This window comes from Tachysurus fulvidraco, chromosome 23 (genome assembly GCF_022655615.1).
Source record: "Tachysurus fulvidraco isolate hzauxx_2018 chromosome 23, HZAU_PFXX_2.0, whole genome shotgun sequence".
In the NCBI taxonomy this organism is placed as follows: Eukaryota; Metazoa; Chordata; class Actinopteri; order Siluriformes; family Bagridae; genus Tachysurus; species Tachysurus fulvidraco.
In genome coordinates, this window is record NC_062540.1 from 14,044,303 (window position 1) to 14,060,613 (window position 16,311).

Here is a 16,311-nt window from a genome sequence, read left to right on the forward strand (position 1 = left end):
ATTGTAAATCTTTTTTTTTTTTTTAAATACGGTAACAGTGAAATGGTACAATTATTCAGGCTCCAGTAAAACTTCTCAACATCACACACTGCACCTTTAATACTGCTGTGTGTGTGTGTGTGTGTGTGTGTGTGTGTGTGTGTGTGTTATCGAGGTTTTCAGTAAGATACATAAAGTAAACGGAATGCTAATTGTTCACTTCCATGAAATAATTTCTTTTTTCTTCCATTTTTTAATGTCGTGCTGTAATAACAAATGGCAACCGAAATAGATTTTGTTTATCAGGCATTTCTTACTGTTATTATCACAGCTTTGTGTGATCAAGAGAGAGTTGCATTTAGGTGCATTTTGTTTTAGAGAGAATTCTTTCTTCTTGCTTGATCACAGAATCTGTCCTTTTCTACCCTCCCAAACCCCCCACCCCCCCATCCATTTTTGATCTGAAGGACGTGGACTGATATGTGTCGTCCCTCTCGTGTCGCCCCTGGAAACAGGGACGTGCATCATGCCAGAGATGCGGCACGATGAGTGTGAAAAACGGAGAGGAGCGATCTCAGGGCTGTCTGTCATGCTAGAGCAGGAATCAGGCAGGCTCTTCACTAGCACCGTAATGGAAGTTGCCAGCTGAGAGCATGCTGAGAGAGATGTTAACCTTCCGAGATAGCGTGCACATTAAAGATGCATTACAGAGAGCTTTGAACTTAAATGAGAGGGCTGATTTGTGTCCTGAAGGAGCCCGGATAGGAAGGCGCCCTCTTGCAGATGAGCATTTCAATTTTTTATTTTTTTTTCATTTCTCTAAATGTCACAATATGGCCATTTGTCTTCACTGTGCACGTTCCTTAGTTGGCGTGTCAGCTTGAACAGAGATGGATGATGCAGGCGGTGTTTTTTTTTTGGGCTCCAGCTGGTGTGTGAACTCACAGCCCTGTTGCTAGAGGCCTGGTTGAGTCCACGTTCTGTGGTAGGTACAGCGGAAGCTTGTCTCTGTCCCTGAGGGATTCTTGAGTCGATGAAAAGGCCGTGTCCGAAGAGATAAATGACCTCGGATGCGAAACAGTGCAGGACCCTGAGAGATTGTGTGTGTGTGTGTGTGTGTGTGTGTGTGTGTGTGTGTGTGTGTGTGTGTGTGTGTGTGTGTGTTTGAAAAGCTATGTGGTTGGGGTGGAGTGGGGGAGGAAAAGAGAGCATAAATAATTGATGGAATATACTGGCATATTGGTGCAAATGAACAGTCACTGTGGTGCCAGTATGCACTGATGGGTGGGCGTGTAATTTGTATTTATTATTATTATTATTATTATTATTATTATTATTATTATTATTATTATTAAGATGACCTCATTATTTAGCTCATAAAATATACATTCAGATAGCATCTTGTGAAATAAATTTATGGATTAGAAGCACATTTTCTCCTGCTTAGCTGCCAGCGCTGACAAATATTCACATTTCTTCTTCTTCTTTTTTTCTTCTTCTTTTTTTTTTCAGCATGACACACAAACAACCATGTGGCCAAGTGTCACGAGAACATGAATCACCGAAACGGTTTAATCTAATTAAATGGTTAGATTTTGAAAAAAAAAATATCAGTGTTGATTTTGAAGAAAAAAAATTTGTATCTCCTTATCTGAATTTCATTAAACCACCTGAAAGCAAACACACACACATACACTCACACACACACACACACACGCACACGCACACGCACGCACACGCACACACACACACACACACACACACACACACACACACACACATTTTTTTCTGTCTTTGACACTTTGTGTTTATTCTGTTCTTTAAATCAGCTGAACCTTGTAAAGACTTGACATTTGTTTAGTTCAGTTGCTTCTTTGTCTTTTGCCTGTTGACCTCCCCCCTGGTAAAAACCCTTCTCCTCTAAGTATTCCCAACAGCTTTTATCCTCGCTCTTTTTTCCCCTCCCTCTTTCCCCCTCCCTCCTCTTTGTTAGAGGTTTGTATGCTCCCCCACTCTTCTCCTCCAGTTGAGGCGGGGAGAGCGTTGTGAGCACAGAAAAAACTTGGAATATCCGATGCTCAGACGGACCACTAAAGTCCCCTCAGCTCGTGTGTCCTCTCTTTTTTTTTTGGCTCAACTCCTCGCTCAGATGGATAGCTCTTGCGTCTCTGGCTGGTCCTAGCTCTCTTGTCTTAAGCCACTGTGCTTGAGCAGTGCCGGCTGATCGGTGTGCGCACTGACACCGAGGGGATCTCTGACAACGAAGAGTGGCTGTCGGAGCAGTTGCTCTGATGGTGAACGTTCCATGTGAGACATCTGAGGATCGGAGCTCGAGACACTAGAAGAAGCGCGGACTCGAGAGCAGAGGCTCGTAACTGACGCTTCAGAAAGCAGGAACTGGAGTGTAACGGAGTGAGAAAAAACAAGGAGCTGCTTCTACTACTAAGGAAAAAAGCAAGGGGATTAATACAGAAAAATAATAAAGCAGGATCAAACCAACATGGAACATTAAAGTGTTTTTTTTTATTTTTGTGTGTGCTTCTTCTTCTCTCTCACTGCTTGATTTCTGTTCAGCATCAGCCGCTCGGAGCCGGGGCTCTGCCTTCAGGACCAGCTGTGCTACCGCTCTGTGTGTTTGTGAGGGTTTGGTGGGTGTGTGTGCTGGAGTGTATTGTAAGTGTGTGCTTGTGTGTGTGTGTGAGAGAGAGAGCGAGAGAGTGTGTGTGTGTGTGTACCTGTGTGTGTGTGTGCGTGTGTGTGAGTGTGTGTAGCGATGGTTGAAGGCTGCAGCTGCCAGTGTCCAGCTTGAGCAGCCGGTATCTAACACGTGCTGCAAGAAATCATCCTGGCACAAAGTCAGTCAGGAGACGGCGTGACAGGACAACGGGCAAAAGCAAGCCAAGGAACGCGCGTTCCTCAGTTCCCTCCCTCGGATGACAAGGTTTAAGCAGGAAAAGACTTCTTTCCTGATTACTGATTCACTGTGAGTTTGTGGATATAAAGTGCACAGATGTTGACACATGCAAATCAGTAACATTCCCAACATGGCAAATCTGCGCAGAGTTCATTGCCCGTAGGAACACGACCCAGACCCCGTCCCTTTTCGGATATTATCAGGAACAAAATGTTTTGCCCTGAGACCACTTTCAATTTTGTGCTTTGTTTTTCTGAAAGTCACTACAACCAGGTTTTGTCTCTCCATGCCAAAATCTTTGGATCAGTGTTCCTCCGGGATCAGCCTTTGAGGATTTGATTTTCTGCCCCTGAGGTGTCCTTTACATTCTCAGCGTGGCGTACTTGGGGGGAAGCGTGGACTGGAGTATGACCAGCTGTCACTACCCGACGCCGCGGCCGGAGCGGGACCGCATGTACCAGCACAAAGTCTCACTGGTGGTGCGCTACTTTATGATCCCTTGTAACATCTGCCTCATACTGCTGGCTACATCCACGCTGGGCTTTGCTGTGCTCCTCTTTCTCAACAACTGTAGGTTACTCATAATATCTGTGTCTGTGTGTGTGTGAGAGACAGTGTGGTAGATTTTTCTATTGCATAACTCCCTGTAGGTTAGTAGCTGAATGAAATCTATCATTTTATGTCTGTGTGTGTGGGTGTGGGTGTGTTTGTGTGGTATGTGTAATGGACCTTTTATCAGAGTGCTGTTCAAAGGAAGAGCTATCTTGATGGATGGATGGCTCAATAAGGATCGATGGCAGTCGAAAAGTAATCCCTAATGCCTAAAATTCGATCTAGCAAACTGACATCTCAGATGATTGAGGATGACACAGATAAACTGGCCTCATCTTCTAAAGTGCCTCAGTTCTTCTCTCTAAACAAGCGCTCCGGTGGCATTCTGTCTCGCCGCAAGCCGGTGGCATTTACTCTACACAGCAGGATAAAGTGGGCAGATTAAATGCCTTTGGTGGAGGAAAGCCTGGCATTAGTGTCAGCGCTCACTGTATCTGCTTGAATGAATGGCTAGAGACTTTGCTTTCTGGCATCCCCAAGTGTACGACACATTCCCCTGTAAGATGCAGCACCTGATGGCAAGCGAAAGGTGCTGATGATCATTTTTGAAGCTGATGACGCTTAATTACACTCACGTCTTTTGTACTTCCTTAAACATACAGAATCATTAGGATCATATATATATATTGGTGCCGGTTATTTATCCTCAGTTGCCACAGAGATGGGGTTATGTATTTCTTTGCCAAAGAAAGATACACTTAATATGTGCTTGGTGAAGTGAAAAAGATAGAAAGAAAGAAAATAGCGGGCTGTTCAGCACCGTGCTCTCGCTCTGTGGCCCATTAACAACCTCGGGCTATTCAATCGTCTCGACTCGCACTCCTGCATGGAAGCACGACGCTGCTACATTAGATCTTGATTAAAAGACCTCAAAGGTCCTTTCTTGCATTCGAAAAAAAAAAGAGCTCTCTCATTCTTTTCCTTTTTTTCCCCTCTCTGTAAAGGTGCTCAAATATGAAGTTCATTTATCACTCCGGTCATCTGAGTGAAGCAGTTCTGCTCAGACAGAGTGCATTGCATTAGATTTAAATACAAACTCACTTAGAATGTTCTATTCCTGTTCGCCGGGTTTTTGGAGTTCAGTGGAAAAGAACCATAAAGGTACGGGAGAGCCATTAACGTGGAGAGGGGCAGCGCGGCACGTGAAAGCCTGTTGGAGAGGGACACAGACCTGAAGTCAGTCATTTCCATTTCATTTAGCAGGTGAAGGGAACCAAGAGCACGCAGCACTACAACAGTTCATTGGCACTGCCAAATGTATCTGTCTGCAATCATAGGGCTGGAGCTCCCAGTGAGAACACACACACACACACACACACACACACACACACACACACACACACACACACACACACACACATGTAAGACATATAAATCAGAATTTAAATGGCATAGCTTTGGATGAAGGAAAAGAAAATGGAACTCTGTAGAAGATGAAGAGAAATAAATCTCATCTCTTGGCATGAGAGATTTACATATGAATCATGTTGAGAATATTTATATTCTCTCTGCCCCTGGACAGTGTGTGTGTGTGTGTGTGTGTGTGTGTGTGTGTGTGTGTGTGTGTGTGTTTTAGAAGTGTCACTTTGAAAGAAACGACACTCTTTTTAGTTATGCCCTTGTTTTTAAATGAAAATTCATAAATGGCACTTCATTATTCATAGCATGATACACAATCCCCCTTTGCCTTTTTTCTCTCTATCACTCTGTACCTCTTGCTCTTCCTCTCTCTATCTCTCCTCTCCTCTCCTCTCCTTTCCAATTCTGGCCTCCTTCCTTGCTCACGCTTAGAGGTTGACAAGCAATTTGAAGTGAGCATAATATGAAACTCAATTCTGCCACTCCAATTCTAAGGAATGCAGAATCCTTGTGCCGACCTGTGTGTGTGTGTGTGTGTGTGTGTGTGTGCGTGCGTGTGTGTGTGTGTGTGTGTGTGTGTGTGTGTGTGTGTGTGTGTGTGTGTGTGTGTGTGTGTGTGAGACTGCTGCATAACTGATGAGGGTTTTTATGCATGAGTTACCACTGCCTGCAAGGAGCAAGGCACCAGGGATGTTCTGCTACTAGAAAGATCTTGTACTTTCATTGTTATAAACTGAGTTCTAGAGTTTCCAGACTTTTCTCTCGATTCTCCCGTGACGAGACGTGTGCTACGTGAACACGTACTCCGTGATCAAACTTTTCTCCACGGGTGGCAGGTCTTTCGGTTTGACATAGTAGCCAAGCTTTGGAATTCACTTCCCGCAGAGCTTCAGTGAAATTTTCTTCTTCAAACCAGAGCTTAAATTCATCTTTATTTTTCTCTCTCACTGCATTTACCCTCTTATTTGACAGTTGTGTTTTTCTCTGTGTATTTCATCTCTCAGTGCACCTTCATCTCCTGTATCCTGTTTCACCACTTATTGTAGAAGTGCCTGTGGTATTCAGACTCTTTTTTGTCTTACTACGGTGCGGGTTGGAAACAGCTTCCTCACATAATTATCGCCGCGCCTCAAATACGCCCGGGGGTGCCAATACTTTAATCTCCAGAGGTGGGGGGTGGGATTGTATTGGGTCAATATCAGAATATTTTCTGTGAAGATTTTCTGATGGTCTACGCTATGCACGTAGGGTTTTCTCTTCCTTTGTGAAATGCTGAATATTAAATAAATAAATAAATAAATAAACAAACAAACAAACAAACAGCAAGCGAGAGATGAGTAATGGATATGGCATCAGTGTTTCGAACAAACCTTAAATAGTTATTTCTACATTGTTTTGTATGTGTATACAACGTACTTGTGAGAAGAAGAACGAGCCTCATTTGAAACAGGAGTGTGATAGGATTTCCAGTCCAGATAAACCATGGTAAATGTCTAAAGTATAATAAATTGTACCTTTCCTTGCCTCCGAGGTGGTAGATGTAGTAGCTTTTACCCAAAAAGATGTATTTTTAAAGGTAGCTACCCTCCCAATTGATGTCCAGTGATGATGTCCAGGTCTGTCTGTATGGTGTCTGGGTAATACATATAATCTAATAGGTATTACTGAGCAAGCGAAAGGATAAAAGCGTCACCTAACACTTTCTCTCCATCTTATCCCTGTGGTACATTGTGCCGTAGCGTACCTTATAGTTCAGCACTTATTTTACTGTATAAATCATTTGTGTAATGAAACGGAATAACAGAAATCACTTTTGGGAATAAAGTCATCCGTTCTTACATTTCCAGCTCCAAACACTGCCACCCGCTTATATAACCACCTGAGACTTGTGGAGAAAGTAAATGACAGCTCATGAGCTTTGCTCCTGTATTCTCAGGCAGTTTTGTCTTTTTTTTGCTTCTCATTATCTTCCTCTGAGCCTGAGCCGAGTGCAGGCAGTGTCCGCCTCTGCCACGATGACTTTGCCGACCCATCTGGGATTCTGTGGATACGGTTCACTTAACTAATGCACTTATCTCTCTTTATCTTTTCCAGACAAACCTGGCACCCCTCCGCCTGTCCCACCTCCTGATGGTAAGTCCTCAGAGTGAACCTGTCTGATTTGCTCTAGCGTTTTAACCTGGGATGATAATGATCTCAGCCTTAGCTCTGATGCTCTCCATACCGGTTAGAAAAATGGATTTAATAAAACAAACAAAAGAAAGAAACAAAAAATAAATAATTACACTGCTTTGATGTTGGATTTATTGCCAATTCGATTTGTCTCGGTTCGATTAGCCCCGGATGTGAGACACAGGCTTGTTGTGGCCAGCAGCATCTGTGACTCTTATTATACAGGCCAGAGACATGGCTTCACTCCTAATTGTGCGCTCGTATTCTCACCTATTTCCTACGACATAAATCTCCATCCTAAGTGAAGTATTGTTTCTCGCTACTGCCATGCACAATAAGTCATTAATTAAACAGCAACAAATTACCAGCAAATGGCGCCTTTCTCCAAACCCTCTAAATGGAGGAAACAGCTGGTTTCTGTTGATGAATATTAATGCGTGGCACTAGATGAAATAAGGATTGGATTGGAATCCCTCGCCTCTGGCTGTTGAGATGGATCATGTTAAGATCAGACGTTTATGACTTCATCGTGGCTGTCGGTCAAAGCCAGAGATGGGAAGCTTGAGTCTTCACAAACAACAAAAAAACACTATTAATGATGCGAGTTCAGTCCAAGGCACTGACATTTTCTGCTAGAGAGTGAACAGTGCATAAGAATTGCCCTGAAATTGGGCAATCATCTGCTTGGTAGGATGTTGGGTTCTTTGTGCAAAAAAAAAAAAGCCAATACAAACAAATAAATAAATAAATATATCTGTTTACAGCAGCAAGTGTACTCTTCCACAGCTGTTCCGCAGCAGCCATCATCTTCCTAAAATGCTGTCCAGACATAATTATTTTTGATTGACGTCTCGCCTGACTTCATCTTATACTGTAGCTTACACTGTCAGAGTGAGAGGAAACATCTGAAATTTTTATCTTAGGCGAACTGCATGGTTTTTTTTTTTAATGGTCGTCTCTCATTTATCTCTGTCATATTCTGCTAAAGTATTCACTCTGGGTGTTTTTTTTTTGTGGTGATAATAGCCATAAAGCCAAGAAAGTGCCTGGAAAGGAAAATTGGAGCAATGAGTGAAGCAGATCAGCTTATTCCTTATTCCTCCCCTGGTGCTTTCCTACCTGTGGACTATTGATCACACTGCTCATTCAGAATGTATGGAAATTTCTTTGTTGCTCTCCAGAAGGCACAGTTTGTTTCTGCCTTAGTCGGCCGTTTAAAAACTGCAGCTAGCACTTAATTACATTTCCAATAGTTGTGAAAGGCTTATGTTCTTTATGTGACACATAAAGTCTCTCCCTATTCTCTCGCCGGCTCTCTTTCAACCCTCAGGCTACATCCAGAGGACATTAGGCACTGAAGGAGATCAGTCAGCCAATTAGATGTATCTCTGATTCTATCCCCCTATCATTAAATATTACATTCATTTGTTGCAAGGCTGCCCAGATTAGCTGACAGGAAAATGAGAGCTGAGCAATCCAGCGATCCAATGAACCTGCCCTTCATTCCAAGGACACCTTATTATCTGCAGATTTTTAATTCCACAAAACTAGCGTTGATGTAAAACGGTGTACTCTTGAATATAATTTTAACAAGATTCAGTCCTACTGCTGCTGTTTTAACAGCGCTTGTTTTCTCCCACTCCTTAATGCAGGGTGTTTATTTTATGCTGAGCCGCAATTAAAAGCCCAGTCTTGTCCAATAAAAGGCATTTAATCACCAGCTAAAACCTAACAAAGTAACAAAGCGTCCTCTGATTAGTGCCGCCACGTGACTGGAAGAGTGAGACGCCTCTGTCCGCTGTCATTATGTCTCTCTGAGATACGCGGCAGTTAGCTACAGTGAGATTCACAGACAGAGAGTTGCCAGATTCTGGGAGTTTGAATCTCACTAAAGGTCATGCATGAAAAAAAAACTTGGCGGGATGAAGCTTGTTAATTATCTTTGTTTTGTGTAACTAAGCTGCCGATTAGAAAAAAAAATCTTATTAAAGATTAAAAACAAATGTTTGTTCGCAATTAGCACCTCAGACTAATGAAGTTCTTGCCAAAATTAATACTTGGAATAATCCAAGCTGAGGTGTCGTTGGCTTCGGCTGAACACGCTCTAGCTTTGCAGATTGTGAAAGAGCCATGAAGAGCGATCAGTTGGATTGTTGTTATTCGGGTAGCTTTAGCCCATTATAAAAGTTGGCTTGTGTGTGAGCCCAGAGCCGCCACCTGTCAGGTCGAATGCGGACTGCGCTTAGGCGATTTCCACAATCTGTCCACCTGGACACTTTAAGCTTACCAGGCTTTGTTGTAGCAACGATTCAAGGGTAAATATTCCAAATGTGGTTGCAGTTCATAATTTAGCCTTTAAAGATTGCACTCTATGTTATACTGAATACTCATTAGCAAAGCACAGTGGTGTCATCGTTTACAGACTGGGCACAGAGCCCATTTCCATTTTGTTATCATCTCTTTTATTTGCATTTAAGTATGTTTTTACTGGGCACAAATGCGCACCCTTTTGCAAGTTAAGGAAATCTGGATTTTAGAGTCATTATGTATCCTGTGGCAATAGGCCACCCAACATTGTCACAACTGCCTTTAAATTAGGCCACATTGTGAAGCAATGACAGGGATTTGGTAACTCAAATCCTCCTCCAGCTTCCCGCTGTCTGCAACACATCTCTGCTCGCTATAACGAATGCGTTCTCTCAGAAATCAGCCTCCGATTTGCCATTTGTCACAGTGAGTGTCCCCCTCCCCGAAGACAACATTGTACCTGACACCATAATGGATGTTTGAACTAAAATGTGACTTGATCTTAGACAAGGGAGTTTGTGCTGGAGCTGGAGCTTTTAACAGAAAACTGTTCACAGAACCTGACAAACTTTCCTCACATCAATAAGCTCATACGTATTCTTTCCGAGGGGAAAAAAATGTACAAAACAAAAAAAAAATACAGCAAAACGGCCTAATTTATTCAGCGATTGATGCCATCTTGATGACATGAAACATGCAGAATGAATTATTACTGCTTTCTTATCTTAATTAAATCTTTTTCTATCATCGATTCTCACCAAAAGAACCCGGAAAGTTTTGCTTGTCTGTTTTTTTTGGGGTTTTTTTTGGATGTAGAACCTGGTGCGTGTCAGAGCGTCGTAGGTGTAGCTGGTTGACAGAAAGCTGCAGGTTGGGCCTTTGAGTTATGAAGTTATGAAGATATTCACACAAAAATACACCTGGAATTCTATTTAAGTTCACTTGTATAGATTCAGTGTAATAATAATAAAAAAAGGTAAAAGCATCATGCAGGACTGTGAAAAGGGTAGAGATATATAAAAGTACAGTATATCTCTTGCTTTGACCAGAACTTGCAGTCCATTCCAGAGAAAAAAAGTTATTGCTTACTGACATTTGAAAAAAGAGTGAATTATTTATTTTTATTTTGTTTTTGTTTATGGGTCAAAACCTACGTATGAAGCCCAGACACAGATCTGCCACGGAGCCACAGCATAGAAATGAATTCAGTTGACATTCATCATCTGTGAATTTTTGACATGGCCTGACTCTTGCCTAGGCATCAAGGGACCCTTTCTGGCCAGTGTAGGCCATTCAAAAGGAAAATTCCTTCATCCACTTTTGCTTTGTTGCCAGACAGGCGTTTGTCCTCAGCTTTAGAAGCTCTCCCCAGAGATCTCTCGGGGTCCCGTTTCACATCGCCTTTGGAAACTCTAATCAGCTTTTTTTTTAGCGTTTCAGCCGTTTTGAGTCACAGCTCCGACCGCTGGTCGACTGATGCATCAAAGCACTCGATGGTACACCGAAGCAGCGGGGAAACGACGAGGCAGGGTAGGAGGCTTCTGGGATGTTGTGTAGAATTTAATTACTGTAATTACAATGCATGACAGTTATTCGTTCCACAAGATGATGAAATGTTGAGCACTATTCCTGTAAGCTGCTGGAATGCTTCAGTGAGCACACATTCGTGGGGTCTAAGGGTCAATCGACATGCTCTAGGCTAATGAGGGTAACATGGAAGCCTTTAGGTCGCGCTGAGTGGAATCGTTTAATTGTAATATTTGGGTGTATCTAGTTTCCAGACAAAGTCAATTTAAGTTTTATTTTCTTCATCACTGATTACTGAGATATTGATTTGCATAGGAACTTTTTTTTTTTACACGCCGTGATTTATGTAATGACTGAATGCAGACGATTTGCAGGCGTGAGTCATGATGTAAATGTCATCATACTCTAAATTGATTACACATGTTTGCCCTAATTAAATATATAGTTTTCTCTCCAATTAGGTGCCTTGCCAAATCCCACCCACTATCCAGCTCTCCTTATTATTAAGATTAGCATGTGCTTCCCCTTGAGGCCAGTTAAGCATTTTTAGGATCTGCTCATGTGTACAGGGCAGCATGACATACACTCTAGTACGTACATGAGCTCATAGAACCCCCTGTTTGTTTAGTGTCACTGTGATGGACAGGGAGAGAGTATGTCATCCTTCCCAGACAATATGACTGCCCTGGCTGTGACATCGTTGTCAGGATTCAAGCTCATAACTCGTTTAAAATCATTTCAAATGGTCCTTAAACCATCCAATTAGGAAAGAAAACTGTTATCCTCAAGACTACTATTATACTATTTTGCTGCATTCTTAATTTCATCCTTCTGTTTGTATTTTACTCCATCGTCCAAGATCTGCACCTCTGGCGTTCGGATATGCCCCTTAAAAGTTATAATATTTGTTTTTCTTTCATCGGAGATTGGATCAACTGGGGGGACAGACTGGGGTTTCTTTACGTTTTCATTTCTATGCCTCATACAACAAAAGGGCTCTACGATGACATACTCCTTTAAACATATGTACTTCTCAGATAGTGGTGTCTGTGTCTACTGTTCTGCTAAAAGGGAATCTTATTACTATGAATCTCAAGAGCACTCTGATGTCTCCACAGCGCTCGAATCCGGTTTTATTGGTAATCGAGTAATGTTACAGTAAACTGAAACTGCGTTGAAATTCTATTCGAAATGCTCCAGTAGTGGCAGTGGCAGTAGCAGACTAGGCGGCTAGGGCTCGGCTAGCTGCGGAATGATAAAGTGTGCTCGGAAGGAGAGAGAAGGAGACTATAAATCTTCACCTTAAATCGTTCAAACCCTGCATCTCTTTTGCTCACTCCCTCTATTCTGCATTCTAACACAAACAGACAAGGTGCATAGCCGAGTTGTACGCTTCCTCCTCTCTATTACTCTGTTGCCTGCTGGGAGCAATGCAGAAGAGTAATAAAGAGTTAGCAGGGCCTGGCAGAGATCTCAGCATGCGTGCGTGTGTGTGTGTGCATACGTGCTTGTGTATTTTGTTTTTTTTGTACACCCTACGCAAGCCCTTATCTCCTCATCTAATTTGTATTGTTTCCGTGACTTCCCGTTAATGCCTTGTTTGACATGTGTGCACCACACTGCTGCACACAATTATGACAAGGTGCTTAGGCAGCTTGATGAGGCTGAAAGCCAACTTTTTCACTCCCACAATGAGACGACTGTCATGTGGAGACGGCTAAGAGTCCAGGCCAAATGTCGTCTAAAGGGAGCACGATAGACGACACGACAGTGCACACGCACGCATATGAGATACGGATGTATGGACGAGTCTGTGCATGCATGCAAACAAACCATGCAAGACCTGCTTGCATGCCGATTGACTGTCTGCCTTCAATTAGGTTTAATGGGCTTTGGAAGGCTTTCTTCTTTAAAGTGTGGGATGTGTAAACATTTTGCACAATGAGGGGTTGGGAAGAACTGGAAAAGTCTGCATACTTCCTGTGCATTTTTTCATTTAATGATACACCTTGGGTTCTCTAATTGAAGTAGAATACAGGTTGTTTTGCATGCAGACGGTAACACGTGACTCAAGAGAACCCCATATCTAGGCTGTTTGCATAATGAAAGAGATTGCATGAGTCAGAGGAAGAAGAGACATTCAGATGGAAAGGTGGAAATTTGGATAGGAATTTCAACTCATTTCCTCTCTAGAATAAAGAGAGAGAGTGAAAGAGACTGAGCAATGGCAAGTTCGGTCAGAAGATGCTAGCAAGACTGCAGCAATTAGCAAACAGATCCGACAAATCAGACAAAAGCAACAGATAACATTGATGCATTGCTTGACCTTAATAGCTTTGCTTTCAAGCATCTGATGGATTCTCTATTTTATTTCTTGCATCTAATATCACAACCAGCCATCACGATTTTACAGGAAACAAGGTGAAGTATCAAACTTTATAAATTTCAGCTTCCGTGTGCCGTTATTTTACACTTACACTAAATTTGTCTTGAACAGAAAATAACAGGGAAGAGAAGCTGTAAAGTTGTTAGTTAAATTCTTAATTGCCGTCCTATAACAGTTTAAACCTGCACATATGGATTATAAAAGAATGTTTACGAACCTATACAAAGAGTTACGAATGCATGCTGCTGTCGTGCTCCATCTTGACTCCATTTGTGATGTGTAAAATAAGCAGGCCCTCAGTAGGAGGTGGCAGCGATGGCTTCCAGCTGTTGCCTAGTGCACATTGACCCCCTAAGTTTCCACGGGTTAGCGAGTGACTAGTTCTTTTTTAAGCTGAATTATCCATGTGCCAGACATTTCTGTCCTGCATTCTATATGGCTGTGCTCAATTCAGTCTGAACTGAACGCCCACCTTTTGCCTACCACACACTTTTCCTAAGCCTTTTTCCCAACAGCTCGTCCATGCACATGCCGCTGCAGGCCCATCCTATTACATGACGGATGCGGGGCAGAGCTGGTGTGTATCGGTGTGTGATATCATTCATGAAGTGTGCTCTTGTCTATTCCTGACCAGTTTCTGTCAGGAAGCTTGTAGATGACAGAGCAGCGGGTCATTCGGCATCCTGCTGAGAGAAGCCTAGTCATTAGAAAGATCCATATCAGTATTTCACTCACACACCATACCTAAGATGAGCTGTGTAGGAAGACAATTTGCCAGTGTTCCAGAGCTTTCCTTCATTCCATGCTTAGATTTTTCCTGTAAAGCTTTGGTTTCATCTTTTCTTACCCTTCCTCCTTTTCTTGCTCTCTATGACTTGCTCTCTATCTGCCTTATCCTACAGCTTCTTTCATCATCCTCATCATCATACGCTGGTTGCAGCCTTGTCTCCATTTTCATTACTATTTTTTTAGTGCTTGTTCTCCTGTTGGATGAGCACATATGCGCACTGGACAGGTCCGTCTCGGAGATGAAATACAATAAGATCTGGGGTATGTAGCATCGGCGTGTGTGTGTGTATCTGCCTGAGGCAAGCGTGTCTGTGAGTGCCTTTAAAGGATAATTCATCGAACGATTCATTCATTCATACATTCACACACTTTTTCATTTGCTTAGTTGTTCAGTCAAGTCAAGTTTGATTAGTTTAGATTTTGCAATGAAGTTAGGCAGCTAGTGTGGATAACAAGCACACAGAGAACTTTATCAGTATGCATGCTGCCTGTCTGAAGCAGCGTACAATATATATATAGTTTGTTGAGTATCTGAAATACTCATGCGAGATCTCCTGAGCGTGTTAAAAGGTTGTTGATCTGAGGTTCGGGGTTCAAGCCCCAGCACCATCAAGCTGCCACTGTTGGGCCCTGGAGCAAGTCCCTTAACTCGCTCTGTTCCAGGGGCCATGCGCTCTGACCCCAACCTTCAAAGTTGGGATATGCAAAGAAAGAATTTCACTGTGCTGTGAATGTATTACAATGTAATGTACATGTCACAAATAAACATGTCACTTCTCTTTAAAAAAAAAAAAAAAAGGGATTTTCTGTCTCACACACGAGCATACTCTAAGATTTGGTGTTTAAATGTAGAGCTGTATGTTATTATAATTATATAGTTCCAATTAGGGCTAGGTGTAATGACAAATATCACTAATGTGTGTTCAATGTAGCAAAAATAACCTCCAAACTAATGCTAAAAATGTTATCCAACATATCTTACCAACTTTGTATTGAGCAGCATTAGCAGATTGACATGTTCCAATGGACTACAAGTGCAAGCCTGGTGTGTTCAGCAAATTTAGCATAATGCCTTGTCCCTCTGCACCCATGTTCCATATGGCGAGCATCATTCTGCTGTATTCAAGCACCAAGTTTTGAAGCACTGCTCTTTGAAGCACACTATCCTACTGATGACAGGCACAGAAACATCCCACCATGCTGGAAGGGGTTTTTTTTTGGATTTTTACTATGTTCATTAAGATGCGTTGCAGTCAGATTGCTGAAGGGAACAATTATTAGCATATTAGAATTTCAGGAGATATTGAAATACTCTCTATTAACACTGTTGGATGCTCCATTTAGGGCACATCCAGGTAATTGGACACTTATGCATACGTAATTAAATATTCTAATGTATTCAATTCTGTTCTCATCTCTTCAGCATATTGTCTGTTTTAAATTAGAACCTGCCTTCAGTTCCAGTGTTGTTTTATTTTTACAGCATTAAGCAGTAAAGTTTCATGCTGCCGTACTGTAATAAATGAGCAAAAGCAAATTTCTATTTTTGAAACACAATTTCCTCTGCTGGTCATGTTGAGTTTTTTTCATTTACAGGCCACAGAAGCTACCTTTTTATTACCTGTACTCTACCCCATCTGAGTCATTTTAATGCTTTTCTAAGTCTACAAAATCAAAATAATCAAAGCCATTTGCTCTAGTAATTTCCTCCATACTGGTTCTTCATTTATACATTTTATTATTTACTTTCATCTCCTTATCTGGGTCATCCTACTGCTTTTCTTCTTCTTCTACTTTGGCAGCCACGACGTACTGTTGCTTATACGTTTTATATATTATTAAAAAGGAAGGAATACGAAAATGTGTTTTTTGAAGCCTTAATTGATTTAGCTTAATTTCTTTAGCTTTAGCTCACCAGTGGAAACAGTAACGAGAATCAGAAATTGCTCCAGATATAAATCAGAATTAGGGCTGGGCAGTATGGCGGAATCTTCCGTTTCCACGGAATAAAATGTTTACCGTTACAGGTTTTTCTATTCCGTGCATAACGTGAAATTTAAATTAGTGGGCGTGGTTAACCTCACGTGTATCACGCCTGAATCTGAGACCGATTGAGAAGCGGCACATAAGCGTATATAAGAAGAAAAACATGGAGAAAGACGTGCGTGCTGATAAAGAAATCCCACAAACCAATCCCGAGCAGGAGGAGGAACTTGTTGTGAAACGAGGCGCGACATCAGTGGTATAGAAAAATTAATCACTTTCT

The 16,311-nt window shown here is 42.0% G+C and overlaps 1 protein-coding gene across 9 annotated transcripts in view; it reads left to right on the top strand.

Moving 5' to 3' along the window:
* The window catches only part of agrn (agrin), a 225,661-nt gene that overhangs the window by 82,794 nt on the left and 126,556 nt on the right, over positions 1-16,311 (top strand). For 7 of the 9 annotated variants that reach the window (XM_047806904.1, XM_047806911.1, XM_047806908.1 and 4 more), the window contains one exon: positions 6,959-6,997. In XM_047806904.1, coding sequence (XP_047662860.1) covers positions 6,959-6,997 — 39 coding nt within the window. Of the gene's footprint in view, positions 1-1,995; positions 3,464-6,958; positions 6,998-16,311 lie in introns of those variants that run through there. The other 2 variants (XM_047806910.1, XM_027170334.2) reach the window with 1 other exon arrangement.